Below are 25,462 nucleotides of genomic sequence, written 5' to 3'. Positions count from 1 at the left end.
AGATAATTGTTCAACAACAAAAGAAATAAATGTATTTCATGTGGTGCAATTAGTCTGTGGTAATATAATTCCTTTATCATGAACATTTGCTTTTACATCGCCGCTTCCCTCAGATAATTGTCTTGTCACTTAGTATCAGTCCCCACTTTGCAAGACAATACTATTGAAGAAAGCATAATTGCGTTGCTAAGCTACGAAAACAAAAATGTGTTTTTGATAATGTAATGCCTGATTTTTAAGCTGTTCAGTGCTACTAGACAAATATGGAAATCAACATTTCATTTTCAACTATTGTTTACAAAATTACTAGAGTGATTTTTAGTGTCTTTAAATTTTCGCTAGATAATGCGAATGGATTAGACTTATCCATGGAAATCGTTTATACATGTTCCATGACTTCTTAAGGAACTTCCAACAATGTGATGCATAAGATTTAAATTGATTTTATATACATTAAAGATACTGCGTCGGTAGCCTAGCCTAATGGTAGATCGTCCGCTTTGAGTGCGAGAGGACGTGGGTTCGATCCCGGCCGCATCATCAAAGATGTAAAAAATGGTACTTTGTCTAGTAGCTTCCTCGCTTTGCGCTCAGTGCTAGGACTGGTCAGCCCGGTGTCAGTATGCCACGTGTCTACGGCGTGATATTCCAGTGAGGCAGCACTATAAAGTTGGGCATTGTGCTCACTGCTACAAGTAGACCCCATCATTTATAACTGTTATCCAAACGTTTCAATATCGTTTTCTCAGTTGGTCGGCAGTTCTTTTGCGCAAACTTGAAACATGGGAGAGTTTGAATTAGTTAAAGAAACTTCGTTCGATAACTCACTTCTGACATATTATTGATGATTTAGGTGATCGTTTCCAACACCTCCTCCAAAGATTCCCTTTCTTGTATGTCAATATATGTTAGGCAGCTTGCAGCAATATTCTGAATTATATCTTATATGCGCAAGATATGTATCGGCGTGGCGCCCTGTAGTCGTTACAGGTCCCGGCCTACACTTTTCCGGCAAAAAAGTTAATACGTCAAGTGCAATAAAAGCATAAAGGGTGTGGGCTGAGGGACTTAATTGATGAGCTTTATCACCAAATAACATAACTCAACAATTGAATATTTTAAAATAAAGCAATTCTTAACAAAACAACCGCGCAAGTATTTTAGGTCGTAATAAAAACATTGCATGCTTATACACATACGTATTGGCACGCTTCTTAATGTGTTGATAATATTTGCATCGCTGGAACATCTCGAAAATGGCACTTGCATCCAGCCCGGATTTACAGCGTTTCGCAGGAACATTTTTTCCAAGTCAGCTCGCAAATAATGTTTTTATGTCGCCATACGTATGTAAAATACATCTGAAAATTTCATTCCTTAGCCTAGTTGTGTCGGCCGGAAGAAGAAATTTCGGCTTACGTTTCTAAATTGGGTATAAGTCTACAGATGACATTGGCCATGACTTACTAATAGAAACAACCCCCTGATGACGAATTCAAAAGATATCCATATGAAAAGATAAAGAAAAGAACTTCTATTACAATTTGTTTGACTTCTTTAGAATTAATGTGTAATACTGACGAAAAATATTGAACGGAACAAATGCGTGTAACAGATAAGTTATAATTTAACACGTTTCTTTTCCGAAATTTCAACATTTAACTGACAATGGTGAATGGTTGTGGCTTTTGTTTTCGAACTTCTACACTGGTGAGATTGCTTACAAAACTATTATAAGTCATCTTTACATTGCTTAGCTTAAGAGTGCGCCATTTTACTTTTTTTAGTTTCAAATTTTCTAGAACCCTCTGTCCACAACGCAAATTAGCTATTGTTTTCTTCAGACAAAGAATTCCATATTTTTAAGAAATATCGCGGATGAAGTGGACTTTTCAATCAGATTTGCAACATCAGTCACAAATAGTTTGCTCAATATAATGTCTTAAATAGCCTAAAATGCACCATTCTGCTTCTAAGATTTCAAAATTAATCAGAGCCCTCCCGTCCCTACCCCAACCTGGCGTCTCCGTTCGTCATGATTTTGGACTCCGGCTTGCTGCAAAACACGTTATTCAGATTCAGAAGCTGTAGAATAATGATAATAATAGTTTCCTATTGATAATCTAGAAACAGTACATTTGAAAATACAGAAGCAGAGCGCCAAACTTGAAAAACAAACAGTCATTCACTAGATAACATCAAGTCGAAACTTAATCAGAAAAAAATATAATTCCAAATACGCTAGACTGCACCATTTAAAAATAGATAGGCGGAGCATACCCCAGCGAAATCTCAGCAGGCCTACAACTTCAAAATTCCCAGCTACGCCCCTGTGATATTGTTCATTAAATATTTCCGCTGTTGAACTTTTGCTTGGATTTCGGGTTTAATAGATACTATTTTAAAATGCTAAATCATCACAAAAGTTGTGATAAATTTTCAAATCTATTACAAAAATAGCTTCAGTATTTTGAAATTTAATATGTATAAAACGTTATTTCATATTTGAAAACATGAACAAAAACACTACATATGGTTTATGTAAACATAACATTTACAAGTGTATGTGTATTAACAGTGCTATACATTTAGTAAAAAAACAGTACACGCTGAAAATGTACTATATCATCACACGTACTGTTGTAGTAGGGTCAGTTATCCACATTGGATACCTCTCTTCCCAATTGTCCCTCATTTTATGGTCCATTGATTTTAGTTCACGAAATCTCGTGTTCTGGGAGATTTCGCGGGACTTTTGTCAAGGTTACTTGAGTATAGATTAACAGTGGAATCTTACAGTAAATTTATGCTTACTGATTTTCAAAATATCAAATGGAAATTCAGAAAACATTATCAGTTATGAAAAAGCTGTAGAGTTTGGAATCGTACCTGTGATTAACAGCATGAGAAACAGTGACTACAAGGAACTGTGTGAAAAATATAGCCGATTGTTCAATGGACTAGGAAAACTTAAAGATGTTGAAGTTAAATTCCACGTCGACGAATCAGTTGTTCCGTCAACACAGCCGCCAAGGCGTGTTCCATTCCACGTCAGAGAAAAGGTCGAGAAAGAGCTCCAACGCCTTGAAGACCTTGACGTCATAGAAAAGGACGACGGTCCGACTCCTTGGGTATCAAACCTGGTAATCACTAGCAAGCCTCACGCTCCTGAAGAAATCCGAATGTGTGTCGATATGAGACATGCTAACAAGGCTATCAAACGTGAACGTCACGTGACACCAACGATTGACGACATTTTAATGGCTCTCAACGGCTCAACCGTTTTCTGTCGCGTAGATCTGGTAGAAGGTTTTCACCAGATACAGTTATCACAAGAATCACGCAATATGACAACATTCGCTACTCATGTTGGTCTACGTCGTTATAAACGTCTGAATTTCGGTGTTAACACAGCTCCGGAAATATTTCAAAACGGAATACGCCAAACTCTTAGTGGATTAAAAGGTGTCATGAATATCAGTGATGACATAATCATTCATGGTAAAACGCGGAAGGAATATGACAGAAATTAAGAAGTATTATTTCAACGTTTGACAAAGAAAAATCTCACTTTAAATAAAAACAAGTGCGAGTTCTGACAATCAAAAATTGCGTTCTATGGACACGTATTTTCAGACCAGGGAATCTCGCTAGATCCGAAAAAAGTGGAAGCTTTAAAGAAAGCAGACCGACCTAAAAGTGCACCTGAGGTCAAAAGTTTTCTCGGATTTACAAATTATCTGTCCCGATTCATAGACAATTACTCTACGCTAACAGAACCTCTGCGTAAATTAACGCAGCAAGGCGTGAAATTTCAATGGAATGACTCGCACGAATCATCATTCATTCATCTGAAGTCTGTGTTGCAAAGTGATAAAGTACTCGCGTACTTTGACCCCAAGAAAAAAACATAACTCTGGGTTGATGGATCCCCAGTAGGCGGGTCAGGGATTTTAACACAAAAGGGCAAAGTAGTGGCATGCACTAGTAGATCTTTAACAGAAGTAGAGCAACGCTATTCGCAAATCGAAATCCAAACATTAGCAGCCTGCACAGTATCACTCATTCCCATCTTTATCTGTTTGGGAAAAAGTTTATCTTGAAAACAGATCATCGCCCGATTCTTGGAATTTTAAACAGTACCAAGGACATTCAATCAGCACGTTTTGAACGATGGAGATTAAAACTTACGACTAACAATTTCGAAGTTGTCCGGGTACTGGGTCCGTCACAGATAAGTGATTATTTATCCAGACACCAAATCAAACAAGGATCAGTCTATAGCATCGCCGAGGATTATGTAAATTTCATAGTAAACAATGCGCTTCCTAAAGCTGTGACATGAGCGGAGATTGCACGTGCAACACAGGACGACTGTGTCTTACAGTGTACAATAAAAGCAATGAAAACAAATGCTTGGAAATTACAAAAGTGTGCAGTTGACGATTCGTTTAAGTGCTATGAAATGGTATCTAAAGAACTGTCTGTGCTTGACACAGAAAACGGAAAAGTACTGCTACGTGGTACAAGATTGTGCGTGCCAACAAAAGGGCTTGGTTCGGTAAGTATTGGAAATGGCCCAATATTTTGCAAAAATTTACAATTATTTGTGTAATGTATACTGGTAAAACAAGTATTGAAACTCACACTGATGCATTTTTTACATGTTTCCTCGTATGGTAACCACGGCAACAGTTTGAGAAAACACCCCCGATACGAAATTTAGCGCGATTTTTTGAAGTTTCCATCACTTAAAATAGAAATTTAAGTATGAGCACAGCTCTCGACAACCGAAATATTTATACAGAAGATTCTTTGATCTGTGTTGTTGTCCAAGAAAAATCTTATGACTGTCGACAGCTGTGCCGGTGGTAAATATTATAAAAATTAGAGTTGAGGGCGTTGGTCCATGGTCAAATGGTAGGAATTAAATTATCCGTTAATTTTGTTCTAGAAAGAGTATTTTCTAAAATCTGAGCTTCAGTTGTAAAGAAATCTTTAAAAAATGAAGCCAGTTGTAATGGTTCAAAGACTCTGCGCTGTGCTGAACTGAATAAATAGCTATTTGTTTAGCATAAAAACGACCCGGTTAAAATCTACTTGGACACCTTTTCTGTCACGCAGAGTAAACAAGTTGATATGTGTAATCGTTTGGGATTTTCATTCCTATGTGTATTTCTGGGAAATATTGTGATATAAAAATGGAACAGTAAGTTTAAAAAGTAAGTGACAGTTTTTGGTGATATATTTGTTTGTTTCAAATGGTCTTTTTTATAATATAAATGTACGAAACTGTAGCGAACCGTTAGCAGCCGACGCAAGTACACGTATGTAATTTCCAAAATGACGACATCCTTCTGAAAGACATAACAATGTATACTTGAACTGAAAATAAATGAAAAGCAAGAATATCATAATAAAGACAAAAAGCGTTGTAAAAGGTGGAATAATTTATATCCGAAAAAGGCTTATGTTTATTTTATATATATTTTCATAACTGGTAATCAATACACAGATTTTATCTCAAGTTGCTAATTTGTATGACATTACAATTTTGTCGAAGGGGAGAAGTGAGCATAACAAACAATGTTCGTAAATATGAATTTAATTAATACAGTTATCTAATATCAAACACGTGTTTAATGTGTTTGATATACCAATCTTATTGTTTCAATTACTTAATCAGTTTATGTTTACATGTTATATACAATTTCAGACATTTATCGCAAGGACAAATCTAAAAGAAGGCAGGGATATAGTATTTAATGTATTCATGTTAAGCTCCGCCTCTCAGCGAATCAGAGAACAGCATCATTTATTGCATTGCCTCTATATATTATTATACAATTCTGTAATATGGTCAGTGAGTGTGTATGTGCCTGTTTGATAGTAAAGTGTATAAAACCATCCCAGTCTTGGATCTGAATACTTATCCCTTAATATCAAGGGTCTGGACATAGACAGACACTACACGAACAAGAAAAATTTGAGGACAAATTTTCAATTAGAGGCAAGAGGAGAATAAACAGTGTGTCATTTAGAGATAAACTCTAGCTATTTTGTGTTTCACAGTATTTTATAGAACTTATTTTACTAGTAGTGTACAAGCATTTACATTTAGTATTTTTAATGGATGTGGGTATACAACAGGCGGTACAGATATCTACAAGTGGAACAGTTACAGAACATTGACAGTTACCAGTTCATTACTAATTGTACTTAGCAGCCTGTGGTCCATATATAGTGTTATAGGTGGTGAGTGTTAGAAATATTAAAATACACACACTTAATCCACTCATATCAGTAATTTTATAACAGTAGATTTATGGGAAATCTTCTGTTAACAGGGAAATAAGTGAGTGGTTTAGGTGAAGTATATTAAGAAATAAAATAAGCTACATTTTTGTGTGATATTGTAAGGTGTGAAAGAGAAATTTAAAAAAAATCACTTGGTGGAGGGCAAGTTTAAATACTAATTAATCATAATTGGGGGATTCTTCTATATGTATCTCGCAGGAAATTTTGCTAATCTCCTTATCCTTAGTGAGACTGCCATCAGAAAAATAAATAAAGAAATTAAAAGTTTACCTATACATGTACATGTATGTTGTGTAAACTGAAACTATTTTTATCTGTTTATAGCTTTGTCACAATTGGTTGCTTCCGTTTCTTAATCCCCATTCGGGACTTGTAGTGTATTGATTTGGTTTCCCAAATGAGTTTCTCTATACCCATCGTCAGGTCACCTGTATTGTCATTGTTCAGTAACTGGGCTATTTTAAATCAGTGTACAAGTATTGGAAAATCCCACTTGCATTTTCTGAAAATAGCTGACTGACTGACAGGACATTGAATTGTTTACATTTATTTTTTTTCAGTCATAATAAAGACTGTCTACCAACAATAGAGATAATTTACACTAAATAATTTCAGTACGGACTGAAACAGTTTGAACAATTTAAACTGTATATTTCAGAATAAAATTAAAACAGACTTCAAAGTCAATGTGTGTACATACAAATTTATATAGGGGATGTTTGAAATAGAAATTTCATTCATCACTCTTTTCTGAGATGGATCGAGGAATTACTTTCAGAAAATAAATTTATTCTTGCAATAAATGATATTGCCTGATAGAAATATTGGGAAATATTTATGAATAAAATCTCAGTGTTAGGCGTAAAAAATATTGTTTGTTTCTGGTATCCCGACCTACCCTAAATTTTTGGCCCGACCCTAAATGTTTTTATGGCCTTGGAGAATAATGTTTTCAACTTTTTGACAAAAAGTTGCACAACTGCACTTTTATGCTTTAAACATGGTCAGTGATGTTAGAAATCAACTTACTGATGCTCTAAATGCATAACCTCCCTATTTGTATTCCTTTTTTGACTCAAAAATAATTTCTGAAAAGTCTCTCTTAATAAACAAAAATTCCCCCCCCCCCAAAAAAAAAATTTCCGACCTACCTACCCTATTTTTTGAGCATGTTACCGGAAACAAAGAATTTTTTTAGGCCTTATCGGTGTTATAATAAACCGTAAACGGATATTTTCGGGTTAATCGAAATTAATTACGACAATATCGTGTAATTTGAATAGAGAAGTAATTAGTAATTAGTTACTTAAGTTTACTTAAGGTAGTGAACACACACACAGTGGATGAATATCAGATAATCCTATACTTAAACATTAAGTGAGATATACTTAAATTAAGGTGCACACCCACCTAGTGAACGCTAGCTAATTAAGGTGGTTGCATACTAACTTAGATAAATAATTAAGGTGGTTGCATTCCAATTTAGGTAAATAATATTCTTTTAACATACTTAGACGTTAGTTGTCTAGTATCACAGTTTCTTAGATTTACACTTAAGGTAGTGGTATCCACAACCATTTACACTTAAGGTAGACAGGCCCGTAGCTACACTGAGGCACAGGGAGGCCAGTGCCTCCCTGTTTTTATGTCAAGATTGAAAAAATGGATATGTTTTGAGTCACAAATTTAAAAGGCATAACCGAACTGAGGCACTAGTATTTCATTTTATTTTGTTAAACTATTTTACGCCACTTTTTTAATATCACGAATAATTACATTTTACCTGGCTGTAGAGACTAAATGTTTGTTTGTTCGTGGTTGTAAGGTAAATTTGAATAGTTTTGATTGAGCTTCTGATTTATTTATACGAGTAAAATTAAATGTAAAAATGTTCAAACAACTTTCCCTAAAATAAAATTTCCGTCTAATGTTGCTCTCATCCTGATACGGACATTAGTTTTCTATAAAAAGTTCCTCTTTCATACAATGACAAGGATGTTGCTACAACGACTAGATATCAGTATATCTCACCACAGATGCTGAAACAAATTGTTGCGACGTGAAATTAAAATAAAACTTCATTAGGTTGAAAAGAACATTCAAATTCATATCAGTTAATGATTACAGCATAAATGGAGTTTCATCAATTGTTCACGGCACCACATGTTCTACCTAATTTCTGCTTAAACAAGAATTTCGCTTTAATATTCTTCAAAATAAATGAAAATAAATCCCGCTGTTCTCCATCAATGATATTTTGATAAAATTGAAATACATTTAAACTATAATGATAAATCATTAAATTACAAATAATTTTGCTTTTGGCACCAACAAATTCATCGATTTATTTTGAATCTTAACCATACTTTGAAATAAATTAGGTTTCAAAAGAAAGATTTATATTGTAGGAAATTATACATAAAGCAGCTAGAAAACATAGGTATGTAAACTTTTCTAGTGCCCCTACCTCCCGATCCCGAGGTTCCGTAAATCATTCCTCCGGCTATAAGTGCACAAGTAAGAAACGACGATGGGAGGGGTGCGAATTTTAATTCGGGACTCCTTGTGAATGTTTGGAAATAGCTATTTGGTTGGTTTAATAGGCCTATTTTATTACATATATAGGATATTTATGTTGAACTGTGATAGAAGTATACTGTACATTCTGCCTTAGCGGTCACATACAGGTATTAATCATTAAGTAGCCAATCAAGAAACTTCCCAAACTGACTATTCTATTGTGCTGAATAAAAAATATTGAGACATTGTTTTGATATACTTATGGGCAACACTTTGGCTGGTACATGAGCTTATTTGAAACTGAATAGGGAAGATCAAAGTTTAAACAAGTACCTACAATGTATGTCATAATTTGTTTTAGACAGACACGTTGATATATTTAAAGCGAATATACTTTTTCTAGTATGATAATTTTTTTTTATTCGTATAAAATACTCACATGTACAATTTTGAAGCAGTGGTGAGGGTAAATTTACGTGTAACAAGAAGTTATTATTGGGTTCAACACATCTGACCGAAAGAGTTTTGCTATCATTTAAATTCTTAATTTGACGGGAAACTTATAATAATATTCTGCCACGCTCTTTTGAATAAAAGTAGCTAAATACATCTCTCACTGGTATAAGACACAGTTTTTCCTGCTTTTTTAATTACCTTACATTTACAGTATTATGGTTTCTTTCTGTTTATATTGTTCGAACGCAGTTATTAGGAGCTTTTTCTCTCATTTAGTTTTACAAATGCAATCACACTGCAACTTTGCCCATATTTCCAAGTAATGAGATCCAAGCAACTAAAGGGGGGAAAACGTACCTTGTGGCCTTCCGTAGCAAAGAGCAAAAAATGCATGTCGCACAGAGATTCCTAAAACAATCAAGTTACAACATGAATGGTAAACTGTCCCAAAATAGGCCCTGTACTTGCAAGAAAAACAAATAATATCTGGCATTTGTCCAAGTTAGTGGATATTTGATAAGAACTGCTCAAGTGAGGCAGCGGAAACTTTAGTGAACGCTGTCCACCGCCACAAGTGTTCCAATAAAATAAATACGTCCTGTTCCATGAGCGTTCAAAAAGTAGATAGCGGAAGACATGGAGCACATGTTTTCCAAAAAATACAATTGAGTTCACGGCCTTAGTTTAAGATCTCATTGACTTAATATTTTAGAAGCCCTTGTAAATGTCTTCATAGATTTTAGTCGATGTGTATGTCATTGCTTTTAAAAAAGCCAAACACAATATAGCAAACGCATACAGCAAATGGCATAAAGGAAAGCGCAAAACGCAAAAGCAAATAGCAAAAAAGCATGTCGCACCGGGATTCTATAGGTATGTATTTCACTATTTACATTTAAAAGCAGTTTCACCATTTTTTTACGGTGCCCGTAAAGTGACATGTTACACACATTTTTTCCAATTAGGTAATGTGAGACTTTTTTTTATTTCGTTTAAACGAAATCATTTCGTTTAAACGAAATCATTTCGTTTAAACGAAAGAAATAACGTATTTCGTTTAAACGAAATCATTTCGTATAAACGAAATAAATGATTTCGTTTAAACGAAATGATTTCGTTTAAACGAAATAAGTTATTTCGTTTAAACGAAATGATTTCGTTTAAACGAAATGATTTCGTTTAAACGAAATAAAAAAATGTCTCACATTACCTAATTGGAAAAAATGTGTGTAACATGTCACTTTAGGGGCACCGTATTTTTTCATAGTATTTTAGATACTTTTTTTGCATTTAGCGGCGTTTAGATTATGACGCATATACGGTTATTTTGATACAGGAACTATTTTTTGACCGGTCTTGATTCAGTATTACATCTTAAAGTAACTAAAATTTCTTTACTGGCGTAGCTGAGTCATGAAACGATCATGAAAGGATATCAGATTATGTTAACCTGACTTCCACTTCTTGAAATAGTGGTAAAACGTTTTTTGGTATTAACCAGACTATGGTATCATGTACATTTAAGCAAGATGAACATTTTAAGATATGCATATGCAACAGAAGTGTTTTATCAATCACTGCACTTGCCAATAAATTTCATTATTAATTGAACAGCTGAAACATCGAGGTATGATAATTCTTCAAATATGTCCTCTTAATTAGGAGACCGAAAAAGATGCAATACAAATCTACAAAAAAAGTCTACTTATATATGCGCAAACATTGGCACTAGCCTAATACCCTCGCCTGATCTGTTTTATTGCTATTTTCGACATTTGATAGCCCAGCTCTCTAGGACACAGCTCTAGTCGAGAAAAGTCGAGCGTGCTGTCCTTGCTGTCTTACTGACAGCTCTTGTTTTTATTGAGCTTTAATGTAATTTTAGGTCGTATTTATATCAGTTTTTAAATAACGATTAGTAACTTTTACAACATGTTGGTTTTAACACTGTAATTGCATGTGCATGTGAAAGGTAGATATAGTATAGTATACAAAAGTGTCTTATAATTCTAATGTATTTAATGACTGTGTACTGGTGTTTAAATATGCTAATTATTTTATATACCTGTAATTAGGTTACAATAAAGACTAAATATTCGATATTTTTCCCTTTTTATTTTAGGCTTTGTCGAAGTTTCAAAGCCATATGTAAGACAGTTAACACTAAATATGAACTGGTACGAAAAATCTAACCAAGATTTGTACGTTAAAAGGGGGCCATAATTCAGTCTAAATCCTTGACAGAGTTGTGTACTCTAACCTAAAACTTGACATGGTTATGGTACACAAGAGTTGAAAGTTTCAAAGCTATATGACATAAGGATTTGTCAAATGAGAACTGATACGAAAAACTTTACCAAGGTGTGACGACGACGGTGTTGTGTGTAGGGTAGCTCTCCTTATTCTTCGAATAGTCGAGCTAAAAATTAAAATTTAGGGAGACATTTTGCACACATTTGATAAATAATATAATCTATTAAACTATAATAGAGGTATAGAGTTAATCATGCCTTAGAGGTCAACTGTATTAAGTAGTTAATCAACAAACTAATTTCAGCATGACTTAAGCAGCCATCTTTCTTAAGCAGTCACGCTGAGACGCTCCCTTTGACTTAAAATAGGTTTGCTATAATCTCATTCGACTTGGTTTGCTAAAAGAATAAGAACGCAGAAACTCTATTGTTTTGAATGGAAAGTCCTTCAATATTGTTTTGATATATGGGCAACCCCATGCACCCTCATCCTTGGCCCTGATACTACATTTAGGGAAATTATTGAAAATGAAAGGGGATTATCAAAGTGTGAATTTGGTATCTACAATGAATTACTTAATTTGTTTGACACAAATATTATGGATATATCTAAAGCTATGAAAACTTGTGCAATACGCGTATATACTTTTCAAATATGATAAATTCGTAAAAATTAATCGTACAATCTTGAACGAAACATAGTATGTAGTGTTGCAATGATAAGTATTAGACTACACACCGCTGACCGAAAGAGGTTTAAATTTCAAATCGGAAAATTGTTTCGCTACTCGTAGTTAAATACGTTTCCAATTTCTACAAGACGCTGTCTTCCGGTAATCTTTTGAATTTCACATCTTCCATTAAATCATCTCATTTACAGTATGAGGTTGCTGCCTGTTTCTATTATTCGAACGGTGTTATCAGGTGCTTTTTATTCCTATTTTATTTCACAAATTCAATGACACTGCAAGTTATGCCCATATTTCCAAGTAATAAGACCCAAACAACTAAAAAGGCATAAAAAGTTACTTTTCGGCATTCATTATGCTTCATACATTTTAAGATCATTTTTTACAAGTATTGTATATATTGTTTCATTTAGCGTGTTTAGATTACAATGCAAGTGTAACTTAATGAGTAACATTTTTGACTGCAAACTTGATGTAGTATTATATTTGGTAAATCGTTTAAAGATTATTACAATTTCTTTTCTTTACTTGCGTGTCTGAATCCTGAAATGATATCTTAATATGTCAAGCTGACATGAATTTATCTTTATAGTTGTAAAACCATTTGTTGAAAATCACTCACTTTACAAATTAAATTTCAGTAAAGAATGTGAGTGGGTAGTAGGGTGGAAGGTAGCCTTCAGTGCTATACTTAGATTTCAATTTTAAGTACAGTCAAACTTGCTTGAGAGACCACAACACTCAATGACTCAGATAATAATCCTATAGTCGTCGCAACTTGACCGCGATGGTTGACCTTAGGCTGATTATTCATATCGATTATTTCATTATAGTAACCAAGGGTGCTTAGGGTAGACGTGTATATTTATATTGAATTAGTTTGTATACATTGCAGTATCAAAGTATATATACTTACATTTGATCAGTTAAAACTTTCCAATACACTAATTTATATTTACATAAATTTATATTTCCTTTTTCTCGCGCAGCTCGTGTTTTACGTACGCTCCTTTTCAATAATAGGTTGTGCCTCATAATGTATTATAATGCAAAGGTCAACCATAGGGGTCAAGTTGCGTCCATTAAACCTTGCATTCATCCATACATCTGTTTGTCACAACTTAGTGAAAAGTCATTTCAATGTAATGTTAATTATTATGATAAATACTGAATAGTTTTTGCTTGTTTTCATATATGATATGGTTCGAATAACATTATATCTAAATTTCAGATGAAAAAATGGATCTGAATTTATTTTATTACAACATTTTCTGATATCATACAATATGCCTGTATCTTACAATTTTGCGTCATTGAGAGAAGTTATATCTGCAATAATCGGGATTAAACATTTATCAATATCTTTGTAAGTAGGACTATCTGCAGGAGCGGCTACATGGAAATTAAAAAAACCCCCCCCCCCCCCCCCCCCCCCAACCCCAGAATATTAAAACAACATGCTCAAAATGATCAATTCATGACTTATGTATTATATTTGGTCTTACATAAGCAACAAACATGATTTTTTAATTGCTTTTCGTAATCATAATGATACTGAAATATCTCACAAACATCACACAGTTCTAATTCTAATGTCGTTACGTGCTTTTACGCTGTTGTCATATAACATACCTATTTGAAAATGAAAATTGAAGACATATTGGTCACACCCCATATAGCTCCCTTCGGATATAGCTTCCCGGGGAGCTGTATTCGGCACACGTTTTCGTATATTGCTCCTTGGGACAGAAGAGCTATATACGACAGACCCGAATATGACTCCTTTTACATGGAAAAATTAAAATACTATTACAGTACTGTTCGAGTAGTATAAAACATAATTATTTGGCAGAGTGTCTTTTGATATACGATTTCCCACACCACTTGTGAGACAGGTATATCGGATGTGACACATATTACTAAATCGAGATTAAGTACTACCGTAAAGCCTGAGGCAAAATGAAAATAATAAAAAAAAAAACTACCGAGGCAAATGAGGTAGAAAAAATGACCGAGGCAAGTGCCCTCAATAGTCGCTACGGCAATGCTATATAGCATAGTTTTCGCATAAGCTATGCGCCCGTTAGTTTATGTTCCGGCGTACACTGTCGCTGTCAGCTGGTTCATGTTCTTGCGAAAGAAGTTTTATGGTATGCATACCTAAATAAAACGTGGCGCTTATCTGACTGAATGTTGATATTTTTCCTGCATTGAATCATTTTGACATTACAGCAGTATGAAGTCTTGCAATCATGAGGTTTTGTTCTTTATACACACCGTTGAACATATCATTTCTAAAAGGTCACAATTATACGTATATCATTTCAAAAATTCGTTCTAAGGTTTCTCTCAAAAACATATGATCACTTAAAAGTTAAGAACTTGTATCAGATACACTTATTAATTGTTTGTAAGTATGGAATCTTCCCGTTTATACTTTTTATATAAATGTGTTACTTTTTAGAATTTGATTAACTTATAAGTATAACTTTATGACAATATTTGATCTTTTAGATCTGACATGACATACGCACTATTTATCTAAGTATAAACATTTTTTGCTGAATTTTAAAATAAAGGATAATTAAAGAAATTTGACAAAATATATTTTGTATTAAGTACATTAATTTTGTATTACATTTCTGTATTGTATTTATATATGCATAAACTGTGTTGCTTCTTTAAAATTTTCGTTTCACGTCAGCCATGCTAAAAAGTTTATACATGAACATATATCCATTTACTCAACTATAGATGTAAGAACCAAGCAGACATGACCATATGCCTTTAAATTTGGGCTCTAGAGTGACAACAATCGAAAATACGTTCAACTTGACTATTTCGCAATTCTTATCCTTCTGTAGATCTATATTAACTATATGAACCAAAATGTGTGCGAATCTTTTTAACGTCATTTATTTTTTCCGAAATCGGTACATGTATCTTTTAATTAAAAGTAACAAAAACATGTTTGAAATGCAGAAAAAAAAGCACGAAGAGCATGCCCCCGGACCACCTACCAAATGTCTCCCTATTGTTTTACCTCTGGCTACGGGCCTGGGTAGTTGTATACTACAATAATTTACACTTCAGGTAGCTGTACACTACAATCATTTACACTTAAGGTAGTTGGTTTACACAATCATTTACTTTAAGGTAGTTGTATACCACCATTATTTACATTTAAGGTAGTTAAGACCTGCACATTAGTGATAAGCTATTCAGTACAGTGTCTTGATTTACTTAAGGTGTATGGATACCACTGTGTTCTACCGTTAGTGTCGGCGAAGATCATTCAAACCGAATAAGCTTACACTCATTCTTAAGGTATCTGAATACCTCATAACATTTTACTTAGTTACCATTGACATTTAATTTAAGGTACTTGTATGCCTTAGCACCTCACTTTTTTACTGTATCTGATTTGGTGCTTATGTAGGGTTGGAGTTTGACATAGAGGAAACTGACATAGATAGATTAGTAGTATCATATTGTATATTTAACCAATGTGAATTCAAAATTCACTGTGAAATATATTGCTTGATATATTCCGTTAAGTAGGCTGTGAAAAGTTTAGTTAACCTTGACTTGGATAATCAAGTTGATAGTTAGGGTGTAAGTGAGTGAGTAGTAGCATGTTGTCAAGAGAAACAGAATTAAGGTGATTGTATACCTATGACCGGTGTTTATAATAATTTATAAGAGAGTGATTAGTGTAAAGGTTGTTGTATACCTACAATAAATATATTACAATTTTGTTGTGAAACAATTTCAGAAAAGTGGTAGCAAGAGATTAAGGCTCCTGCATACCTACATTTGATGAAACATATGCTATTTTATTTCAGTCAATTTTAAACAGTGTTTTTAAATGTGTGTATAAATACGTATATGTACATGTGATATTGTAAAATATTGTGATTTGAATTGATAAATAAAGAAACAATGGCGACTCCTGCGACAAAGGACGATGTTACGGAAGAGGAGTTGAAGTTATTAGGTGCAATCAGGACTTTAGGCATAAAGCCTGAAGGTATTGAAACTCAGGAGGAGTTTGAGGAATATATGCATAAATATGATGTAAAGACACACACAATTACTGAAAAGAAGACATTTCCAAGGATTTCAACATGTTTTGGAGAGGAGGACAAGGGAGACGTCACATAAAGTACTTGGAGATATGAGATTAGATGCCTTGTGAAAGAAAAGGCATATCCGGAAGAAATGTTGCTCTTAGCAATCCGGAGATCTTTAAGGGGTGAAGCAGCGGATATTTTGAGGAGATTGGGTACAGGCCACAGTTGGAGAAATGTTGACCAAATTTCATAGTGTTTATGGTCAAATAGATTCTGCTGAAGTACTTTTTAAGGTTTAGGAGCATATCACCAAAACACAGAAATATTTTATAAACGAACGTCATCGTTACCAATATTTTACCTGACCATTACATGTTCTGCCGTACTGTCCCGTACTTAACATATTCTGAAAAAGTTGTCCCCCTTTGAAAATGAATGCCATTTGTAAAGAAATAAAAATAAACAATTGCTGAAAACTGTGTTCCACCTAATTATGTAAAATTTCAACACTCGCACGCTATTGCAAATGCATCAAAACGAACATGTGTAACAGTTCCTTGTAAATGGTTAGTTTGACTGTCCGGAAGTGGGGCCCCTTTAGGCAGTCCTTTTCCGGAATTCAATGTTTATATCAGTATACTGACACTTATTTTGTAGAATAATATACACATATCATTACAAAAACTACAAAACAAGTGTCAGTATACTGATATAAACATTGAATTCCGGAAAAGGAATGCCTACAGGGGCCCCACTTACAGACAGTCAAACGCCTTCAAAAACTCACCATTTTCAAAGAACTGTTACACATGTTTGTTTTGATGCATTAGCAATAGTGTGCAAATGTTGAAATTTCACATAACTAGATGGAACACAGTTTTCAGCAATTGTTTATTTTTATTTCTTTACAAATGGCATTCATTTTCAAAGGGCGACAACTTTTCCAGAATATTTTTAGTACAGGACAGTACGGCAGAACATGTAATGGTCAGGTAAAATATTGGTAACGATGTTGTTCGTTTATCAAATATTTCTGTGTTTTGGTGATATACTCCTAAACCTTAAGAAGTTCTACGCATGTGAACAGGGCGAAACAGAATCTTTCACAAAGTATTGTGTCTGTGTGGAAGAATTATTTACTCAGGCAGTTGAAATGAATGCCTTAAAAGAGAAAATATTAATGAGTGTAGTCTATCAAGGGATACGCCAACCCCTAAATCTATATTAGCTATTGTATACATGTTTTTTTTTTATTGCATTAGTTTTATATAATGTTTTATGATCTTATGCCTGAATAAATTTGAATTGAATTGAATTGAATTGAAACAACTGTCCAGTTTGAAATTTGAGACTACGGCCAAATTGGATGAATTTAAGACAGAAGTGAGGAAAATCGAGAGCGAACAACAAAAGGTGAAACCGCAAACAACAAAATGTCTGCAGATACACCTTATAATTCAAATACTACTTGGCACTAACATTTTGAAAAAGTTGACATCAAATTACAAAGAGACATTTGGAGAACAATTTTTACAGAAAGTATCTTTAAAGACCCCTTGGTACTTGGCGTTCAGATGTGTAACATTAAGGGAAAAGGAACTGAAAAAGAATAAGGACCAGTTAGCTATTGTACGTCCAGCTGAATTTCAGAAAATAACTTCAGGACCAAACATGTCGGTGGATGTGAAAGGCTATATTGACAAAGAAATGGACTACCATCCAACTTGTGCTAATCTTCAGACAACAGAGTTATCTTCCTTGCCTGATTTTGTGGACATTACACCAACTGTTACAAACTATAGATCAAAATCTAATGGAGAAGTCATAGTGAACTTATCAAATGTCAGTACTGATACAGTTCACATATCACCAAATGCCATTTTATGTGAACTTCAGCCAGTGACAGTTGACAACTCTGTTTATGACAGAATAGAAAAGGGAAAAAAAATACAAGAAAATCTTTGCTGAAGTCACCATTGAATCTACACTCAGTACAGAACAGGATAATAAGGTGAAAGAATTATTAAGGAAGCACATCGACATCTTCTCAAAAAGCGATGCAGACATTGGTAGCTGTGACTTAATCAAACATAGAATAGACCTACATGATGGAACACCTTTTAAACAACGTCATCGTAGGATTCCACCAGGCATGATCGATGAGGTCAGAGCACATATAGAACAACTTCTAGCCAGCGGTATTATTAGGAAACCAAAGTCACCCTGGGATTCTAATGTAGTGCTCGTAAGAAAGAAAATCAACACTCTTCGGCTATGTGTGGGCTACAGGTGTCTTAATGCGAGGTGCATAAAAGATGCATACGCACTCCCACGAATTGAAGAGGTGTTTGATGTACTGAAAGGATCGTCTTGGTTCAGTACAATAGACATGAAGGCAGGTTACCACCAGGTAGAGATAGAAGACGAGCATAAAGAACATACAGCGTTCACAGTGGGACCTATTGGTTTCTTTGAATATGTTAAAATGGCGTTCGGTCTCTCTAACTCTCCTGCGGCATATAAACGTTTAATAGAGGAATGTTTAAGCGATTACAATCTGAAAATCTGCATAATATACTTGGACGATTTAATGGTATTTGCTGACAGCTTCGAAGAACACCTTCGTCGATTCGATTTAGTTCTCACTCGTCTTCAGGAATGTAATCTGAAACTATCAGCCAATAAATGTTTTCTTCTCAAGAAACGAGTGAACTTTTTAGGACATGTTGTAAGCGAACAGGGAATAGAAACAGACCCCAGCAAAATAGACAAAGTCAAGAACTGGCCATCAGCGAATAATTCAGATGAACTCCGCTCATTTCTTTCATTCGCAGGATACTGTCGCCGCTTCATGAAGAAATTTCCAAGGATTACAAAACCCCTTACAGATATGTTACCTCCCAGATTAACAAAGAAAAAGAAATCAAACAAAGAGACAAAACCTTGGACTTGGGGAGATGAAGAACAACATATACTTGAAAGTATCAAATTGAAGCTAACCAGTCCACCTGTGTTAGCATACCCGGATTTCACAAAAGAATTTGAATTGCACACAGACGCCTCAACAAAAGGACTTGGCGCAGTCCTCTACCAGTCACAGAATGACAAGAAGAGAGTAATTGCTTATGCAAGCAGGAGCCTGTCACGGTCAGAGAAGAATTACTCTGCCTTCAAGCTAGAATTCCTAGCTTTGAAATGGGCCGTCACTGAGAAATTTTCTGAATTTCTTAATAACAACAAGTTCACAGTATACACGGACAATAATCCACTCACTTATGTTTTAGCCTCGGCCAAACTAGATGCAACAGGACAGGGATAGGCATCAGCTTTAGGAACTTACAATTTTGATCTGATTTACCGCAGTGGACAGAAAAATGCAGATGCTGACGGGATGTCTAGATACCCATATGACAAATTTGACTCTAATGATGGAGAGAAAATATTGCTTGGAGATAACACCATTTAGGCCATTTGCTCAGCACAGTTTACATAAAATATTGACACAATATCAGTCTGTAGTGTGAACTTAGTAGACATCACAGATGAGGGAGAACGTTTGGCACAAATTGAATTAAGAGAGAAATCTCAGAGAGAGGACAGTGTAATAGGAAAATGGCACAGAGCAGTATTAGACAAAATATTACCTGGAAAATCAGTAATATTTCAAAAGAAAGGCCATGTGATGAAAAAGAATTTCAACCATTTTAAGATCATAAGAGGTATTCTGTATAGATGCATTCAAGAGGGAGATAAATTAAAAAAACAACTTGTCATTCCTGAAACATACAAGAAAGAGATATTGACAGGACTTCATAATGAAGTAGGCCACCATTGGCGTGATAGGATGTATTCATTACTCCGTTACAGGTTCTATTGACCTTGTATTCCTGCAGATGTGGAGAAGTGGGTTAGTCATTGTGACAGATGTATTAAAAGGAAATCTTCTCGTAACATAAGGGCCCCATTAGTCAATATAGTCACAACTTACCCTTTGGAGCTAGTAACAATGGGCTTTTTATTTGTGGAACCATCAAAGGGAGGAATGGAACATATTTTAGTGGTCACAGACCATTTTCCAAAATACTCCCTAGCTGTACCCTGCAGGAACCAAACAGCTAAGACCAGAGGCCCTGTATAACAAGTTTATTGTTCACTATGGTATACCCACAAGATTACATGCAGATCAATGTGCAAACTTTGAATCGGAAACTATTCAGGAGTTATGCAAGATCATGGGCATTAAGAAATTTAGAACCACACCATATCAGGCAATGGGGAATGGAACATCAGAAAGATACAACAGGACACTCTTAAACATGCTTGGTACACTAGATCCAGAACAAGAGAAAGACTGGAAAAAGTATATTCCATCTCTGGTTTACGCCTACAATTGTATTGTTCATGAAACCATTAAAATATCACCTTTTGAACTCATGTTTGGTAGAGAACCAAAACTTCCCATTGATTCAGTATTTCAAGTAGAAACAGAAACAAACAACAAAACTGCAAAAGAATACCCCAATGATCTAAAAGAAAGACTTAGGGAAACTCAGGGTATTGTTAAGAAAGTCTCAGAACAATACAAAAAAGAGACAGAAAGATGTGTATGATAGAAAAGCAATGGCTTCTAGACTAAAAATTGAAGACAGTGCTTGTTAGGATTCTTGCTTTTGAAGGCAGACATAAAATAGCAGACAAGTTTGAACCAGACGTATATAAAGTATATAGACCAACGAAACAGAAGTATTCCTGTGTATGTCATTAAATCATCAAAAGGTATAGTCAAGAAACTACACAGAAACCATCTACTTCATGTCGGAAATGTGTATGACAATTCTAACAAAGGAGTGTGTGTGTTCGGGTTTGACGTCTTTTTCAACAATTTTTCAGTCATATAAACGACGGTGTCTACTTGTAGCAGTGAACACAATGCCCAACTTTATAGTGCTGCCTCACTGTAATATCACGCCGTAGACACGTGGCATGATAACCCACCCAGTCACATTATACTGACACCGGGCTGACCAGTCCTAGCACTATCCCCTTAATGCTGAGCGCCAAGCGAAAAAGCTGCTAGTACAATTTTTTACGTCTTTGGTATGACGCGGCCGGGGATCGAGCCCACGACCTCCCGCACTCGAAGCGGACGCTCTACCACTAGGCTACCGAGGCGGTCTACAAAGGAAGAACAAAGGAAGAACAGAATTTAGATACAGAGAAAGTAGCACAACACAGTGAATAAGGTCCAGAAGTTAAACGTGTTCCTAGACCAAGACCAGTACCAAGGAAGAGAAACCGACCGGTTTCAATGAAGAAAAGTACAGAAAAGATGCAGAAAGAGAAAGAGAAAAATGTGACGTCACAGATTCAGAAATCTGAAAGTATGTTTCACACACATACTATGAAGGGACGCCCTAACACCTAGTCAAGATGGAGATGGTGATAAAGAGACAAGTGAAACAGATAAAGAGACTGTACAGACAGAGGAAGGAACAGAAAGGACTGAAGAAACAACTGGTGACACTAATAGTGATACAGAAGGGGAACATACAGATGAGGACACTTCTGATGATGACACAAAATATACTGAAGCAGCAGCACTAATTTTTAGACGGTCAGAAAGACCAAAGAAGCTGCCAGAATGGATGAAAGATTACCATGTTGGACAACAGACAGTAAAAAGGACAGAGAACAAGGACACCAAACTAACAACACTGAACAGAATTGTGTCAACAGGTCTGCTAGGTACTTTATAACCTGACTTAGTACAGATTATCGTATATGTTTTGATGAAATGAGTTTGTCATGTTTTTATCATGTTTTAGTCACTATATGAATTGCTACGTCATTGTAACTTCTGTCATTGTTCATTTATGTAAATGTATACTACACCTTTGTATGAATTACTTTATGTACTTAGATAACCTTGAAGTGAGCTTGATAGCAAATAATGTACTTAGCTGTATATCATACAGATCTATAATTTAGTAGTAATTGATGTAGAAAGTAGACATTGTCATACAATGTTTAATTGTAGAAGTACAGTGAAGGATAGCTGGTAATGAATTCCACTGATGTAGACATTATACAATCCTAAAAGACTATATAGTACTTACCTTAACATTCTGCCTTCTCTATTAAATTGTGAGACACAATTTAGCAGACAGGAAGGCCATGTATGTACAATTTGGTAAGTAAAGTGTGGATACTTGTATTTGATTAGTAGTACAGACATAAATAAAGAATAGTAGGCTGTACAGCCAAACTTAAATGGTGTAGATTAAGCTATTGAAGTTACACAGGGTAGGATAGTGTATATATATATATTGTACTACAAATATTTGTGTTTTATCATATCTTGTATAAAGTTGTTGCAGTGTAGTGATGATATAGAGTATATCTAAAGATAATGTAGACTCTTTAGTCTGGTTTATTGGGAGATTGCTAGTCTACACTGCAAACTTGTACTTTAATAATGTATTTTGTGTTGGAAGAAATATACCAAGACATTACAATACTATGTCATGCAAAAACGGTAACTTAAATTAACTTAAGGACACTTTTAAAAAGTATCATGCGATTTTTTTTGACGTTAAGGTAAAATGACGGGACGTCAATTCACGGACGGGGGAAATATGTAGTAGGGTCAGTTATCCCCATTGGATACGTCTCTTCCCAATTGTCTCTCATTTTATGGTCCATTGATTTTAGTTCACGAAATCTCGTGTTTTGGGAGATTTCGCGGGACTTTTGTCACGGTTACTTGAATGGAAAGACGTTGGTTGTCAGATGTGCTTCTGTGCAAGTTTTATCTATTTACTTCAAGTTCTTTTAGTCTCTGCAATTGGTCATCTTATAAAGGTAACTGCTGGATTGATTTAAACCCCTTTTATAAAAATATCTTTAGATTTTGATAGTTTCAGTGCTGCTGAATTTAGGAATAAGGTCAGTAATTCGGTCGAAAATGTGCTCCCGTGGTGTAGTCGAAAGAAGTCCATAATAAATAGATCCTAATTTTCCCATTTTTTTGCGCAAATTCGTGTAGAACGAGTGCTTTGATCACCATTTTTCACTACTAGAATACATTCTGCATGAAATGAGACGGTTGTCATGTTCATACACCCCACATGGCAAGTTTTGCAGATCGAAACCGAAAGTAGGTGTTTATTGCGCGGACGAGAGCAAATATGCGCCATTTTTAGGGTAGCAGACCACAACTGACTGGCATTTCACTAGGAACTACATAACCCCCTATTTTCTTTTCATTTTTTCGTTAATTTGTGATAGAACTTTCATGAAAAATAGGTGTAGGAAAAAGTGATGTTCTCTAAAGATACGTAAAGACGACCTGAAGTTGTCGTTTTTTATATGAAACAAAGAAGGATTTGAATCACTGACATTTAACCTATAAGAGCTGAAATAAGACTTTCTCGAAACACATCGCAATTAGTCTTAATAGTCATAGATCGGTTGTATGTGATATAAAAGGGTGTTTCCAATGCAAAATAATAGTGAAATTTGAAAAATTTTGAATTTTGACCATAGTTTGAGTAAATGCACCTATTCAGCAGCGATTTCTGGGATTAAAAAGCCAATATTTGGTCTCCAGAATGTCAGGAAATGCACAAAATGCATTCCTCTAGGTCTTATTCATGACGGAATGAATGATATTTCAGAATCCAAGTGAAAAATAATGCAAACGAGTGAAACTTTTACCAAAATATACAATAAAAGGACCATAGGGCCAAAATTTAGTCCAGTAAATTGGTAGGGGGTGGCTTCTATTAAATGTCTATATTTCTCTAAAATCTCGAAATTTCACAATGAAACTTGGCAATATGTTTGGTATTACATCGTTCTTGAAAACAGAGATGAAAATTGTGTGAAATCTGATAAGAAACATTTCTTATAGGAATAAGGTCAGTAATTCGGTCGAAAATGTGCTTCCGTGGTGTAGTCGAAAGAAGTCCATAATAAATAGATCCTAATTTTCCCATTTTTTTGCGCAAATTCGTGTAGAACGAGTGCTTTGATCACCAGTTTTCACTACTAGAATACATTCTGCATGAAATGAGACGGTTTTCATGTTCATACACCCCACATGGCAAGTTTTGCAGATCGAAACCGGAAGTAGGTGTTTATTGCGCGGACGAGAGCAAATATGCGCCATTTTTAGGGTAGCAGACCACAACTGACTGGCATTTCACTAGGAACTACATAACCCCCTATTTTCTTTTCATTTTTTCGTTAATTTGTGATAGAACTTTCATGAAAAATAGGTGTAGGAAAAAGTGATGTTCTCTAAAGATACGTAAAGACGACCTGAAGTTGTCGTTTTTTATATGAAACAAAGAAGGATTTGAATTACTGACATTTAACCTAGTAATGTATTGTGAATTCGCGATTAAAGATGGCGGTCTCAAATACAACTTTCTATTTCGTCTCATGTTTGAAATATTAACATGCATGTTATTATCAACCGTTTGTTCATTTTAACAGCTTCAATGTAGTAACAGCACAGCACAGTGAATGTATACATGTATGGCTGGGAGATTTGTGGTTTACAGTTCTTACAGAACTGGTAAGTGTAGTTATTTAGTTACCTTTTTGATATAGTTACATCTGTATTTGTTTGTAACATACACCTTTATTATATAGGCATTTTAATATGTTTTATAAATAAGTACTGAAGACTCGGACCACTGTGCTGTATATGTGATTTAATAATATATAAGTACAGTCAGATTATGTATAGTGATACTATGTGTCCGGTAACCGGTTCGAACCAGAGCACATGCCGTGACGCTGTAGTACGTGATGAACCATACCGGCATTTACCAGTGAGTCCGGTTTCTTAGTCTTAAGTATATATGTATGTAAAGAGAGGCTGAATGCTTTGTGTTCATTAATTAATTATCAGCTCTCTCACAATATTTTATCAGGCTCTTGGTTGTATGTTTTCAGAGCCAGGATTACGAGGATTATGCTTATGACAGCTATGTTGGTATAAGTGATGAACTTGAAATGACGATGACTGTTACAGAATTGAATAAATTAACAGAACTGAATCCACGCCTCATATCTCGATTCTATTGATATAAATTAAAGAAAACCAACGAGATTGCACTGTAATCTGGCAAACGGGGGGCTGAAT

The 25,462-nt window shown here is 34.9% G+C and overlaps 1 protein-coding gene and 1 long non-coding RNA gene across 2 annotated transcripts; both read left to right on the top strand.

Moving 5' to 3' along the window:
- The first annotated feature begins 2,903 nt into the window (after window positions 1–2,903).
- On the top strand, window positions 2,904–3,533 carry LOC128550493 (uncharacterized protein K02A2.6-like). The gene has a single exon (XM_053529686.1). It carries the CDS (start codon window positions 2,904–2,906, stop codon window positions 3,531–3,533), a length of 630 nt encoding a protein of 209 aa, XP_053385661.1.
- A 2,633-nt stretch (window positions 3,534–6,166) lies between these two features.
- Window positions 6,167–25,449, top strand: LOC128550693 (uncharacterized). Its single transcript, XR_008368377.1, has 3 exons — window positions 6,167–6,255; window positions 24,808–24,889; window positions 25,273–25,449. It is a non-coding gene; the product is annotated as an uncharacterized LOC128550693 (long non-coding RNA).
- The last annotated feature ends 13 nt before the right edge of the window (window positions 25,450–25,462 follow it).

The sequence above is a fragment of the Mercenaria mercenaria genome, chromosome 18 (assembly GCF_021730395.1).
Source record: "Mercenaria mercenaria strain notata chromosome 18, MADL_Memer_1, whole genome shotgun sequence".
In the NCBI taxonomy this organism is placed as follows: Eukaryota; Metazoa; Mollusca; class Bivalvia; order Venerida; family Veneridae; genus Mercenaria; species Mercenaria mercenaria.
Note: the sequence above shows the minus strand (reverse complement) of the source record. Positions and strands in the feature narration are given on the sequence as shown.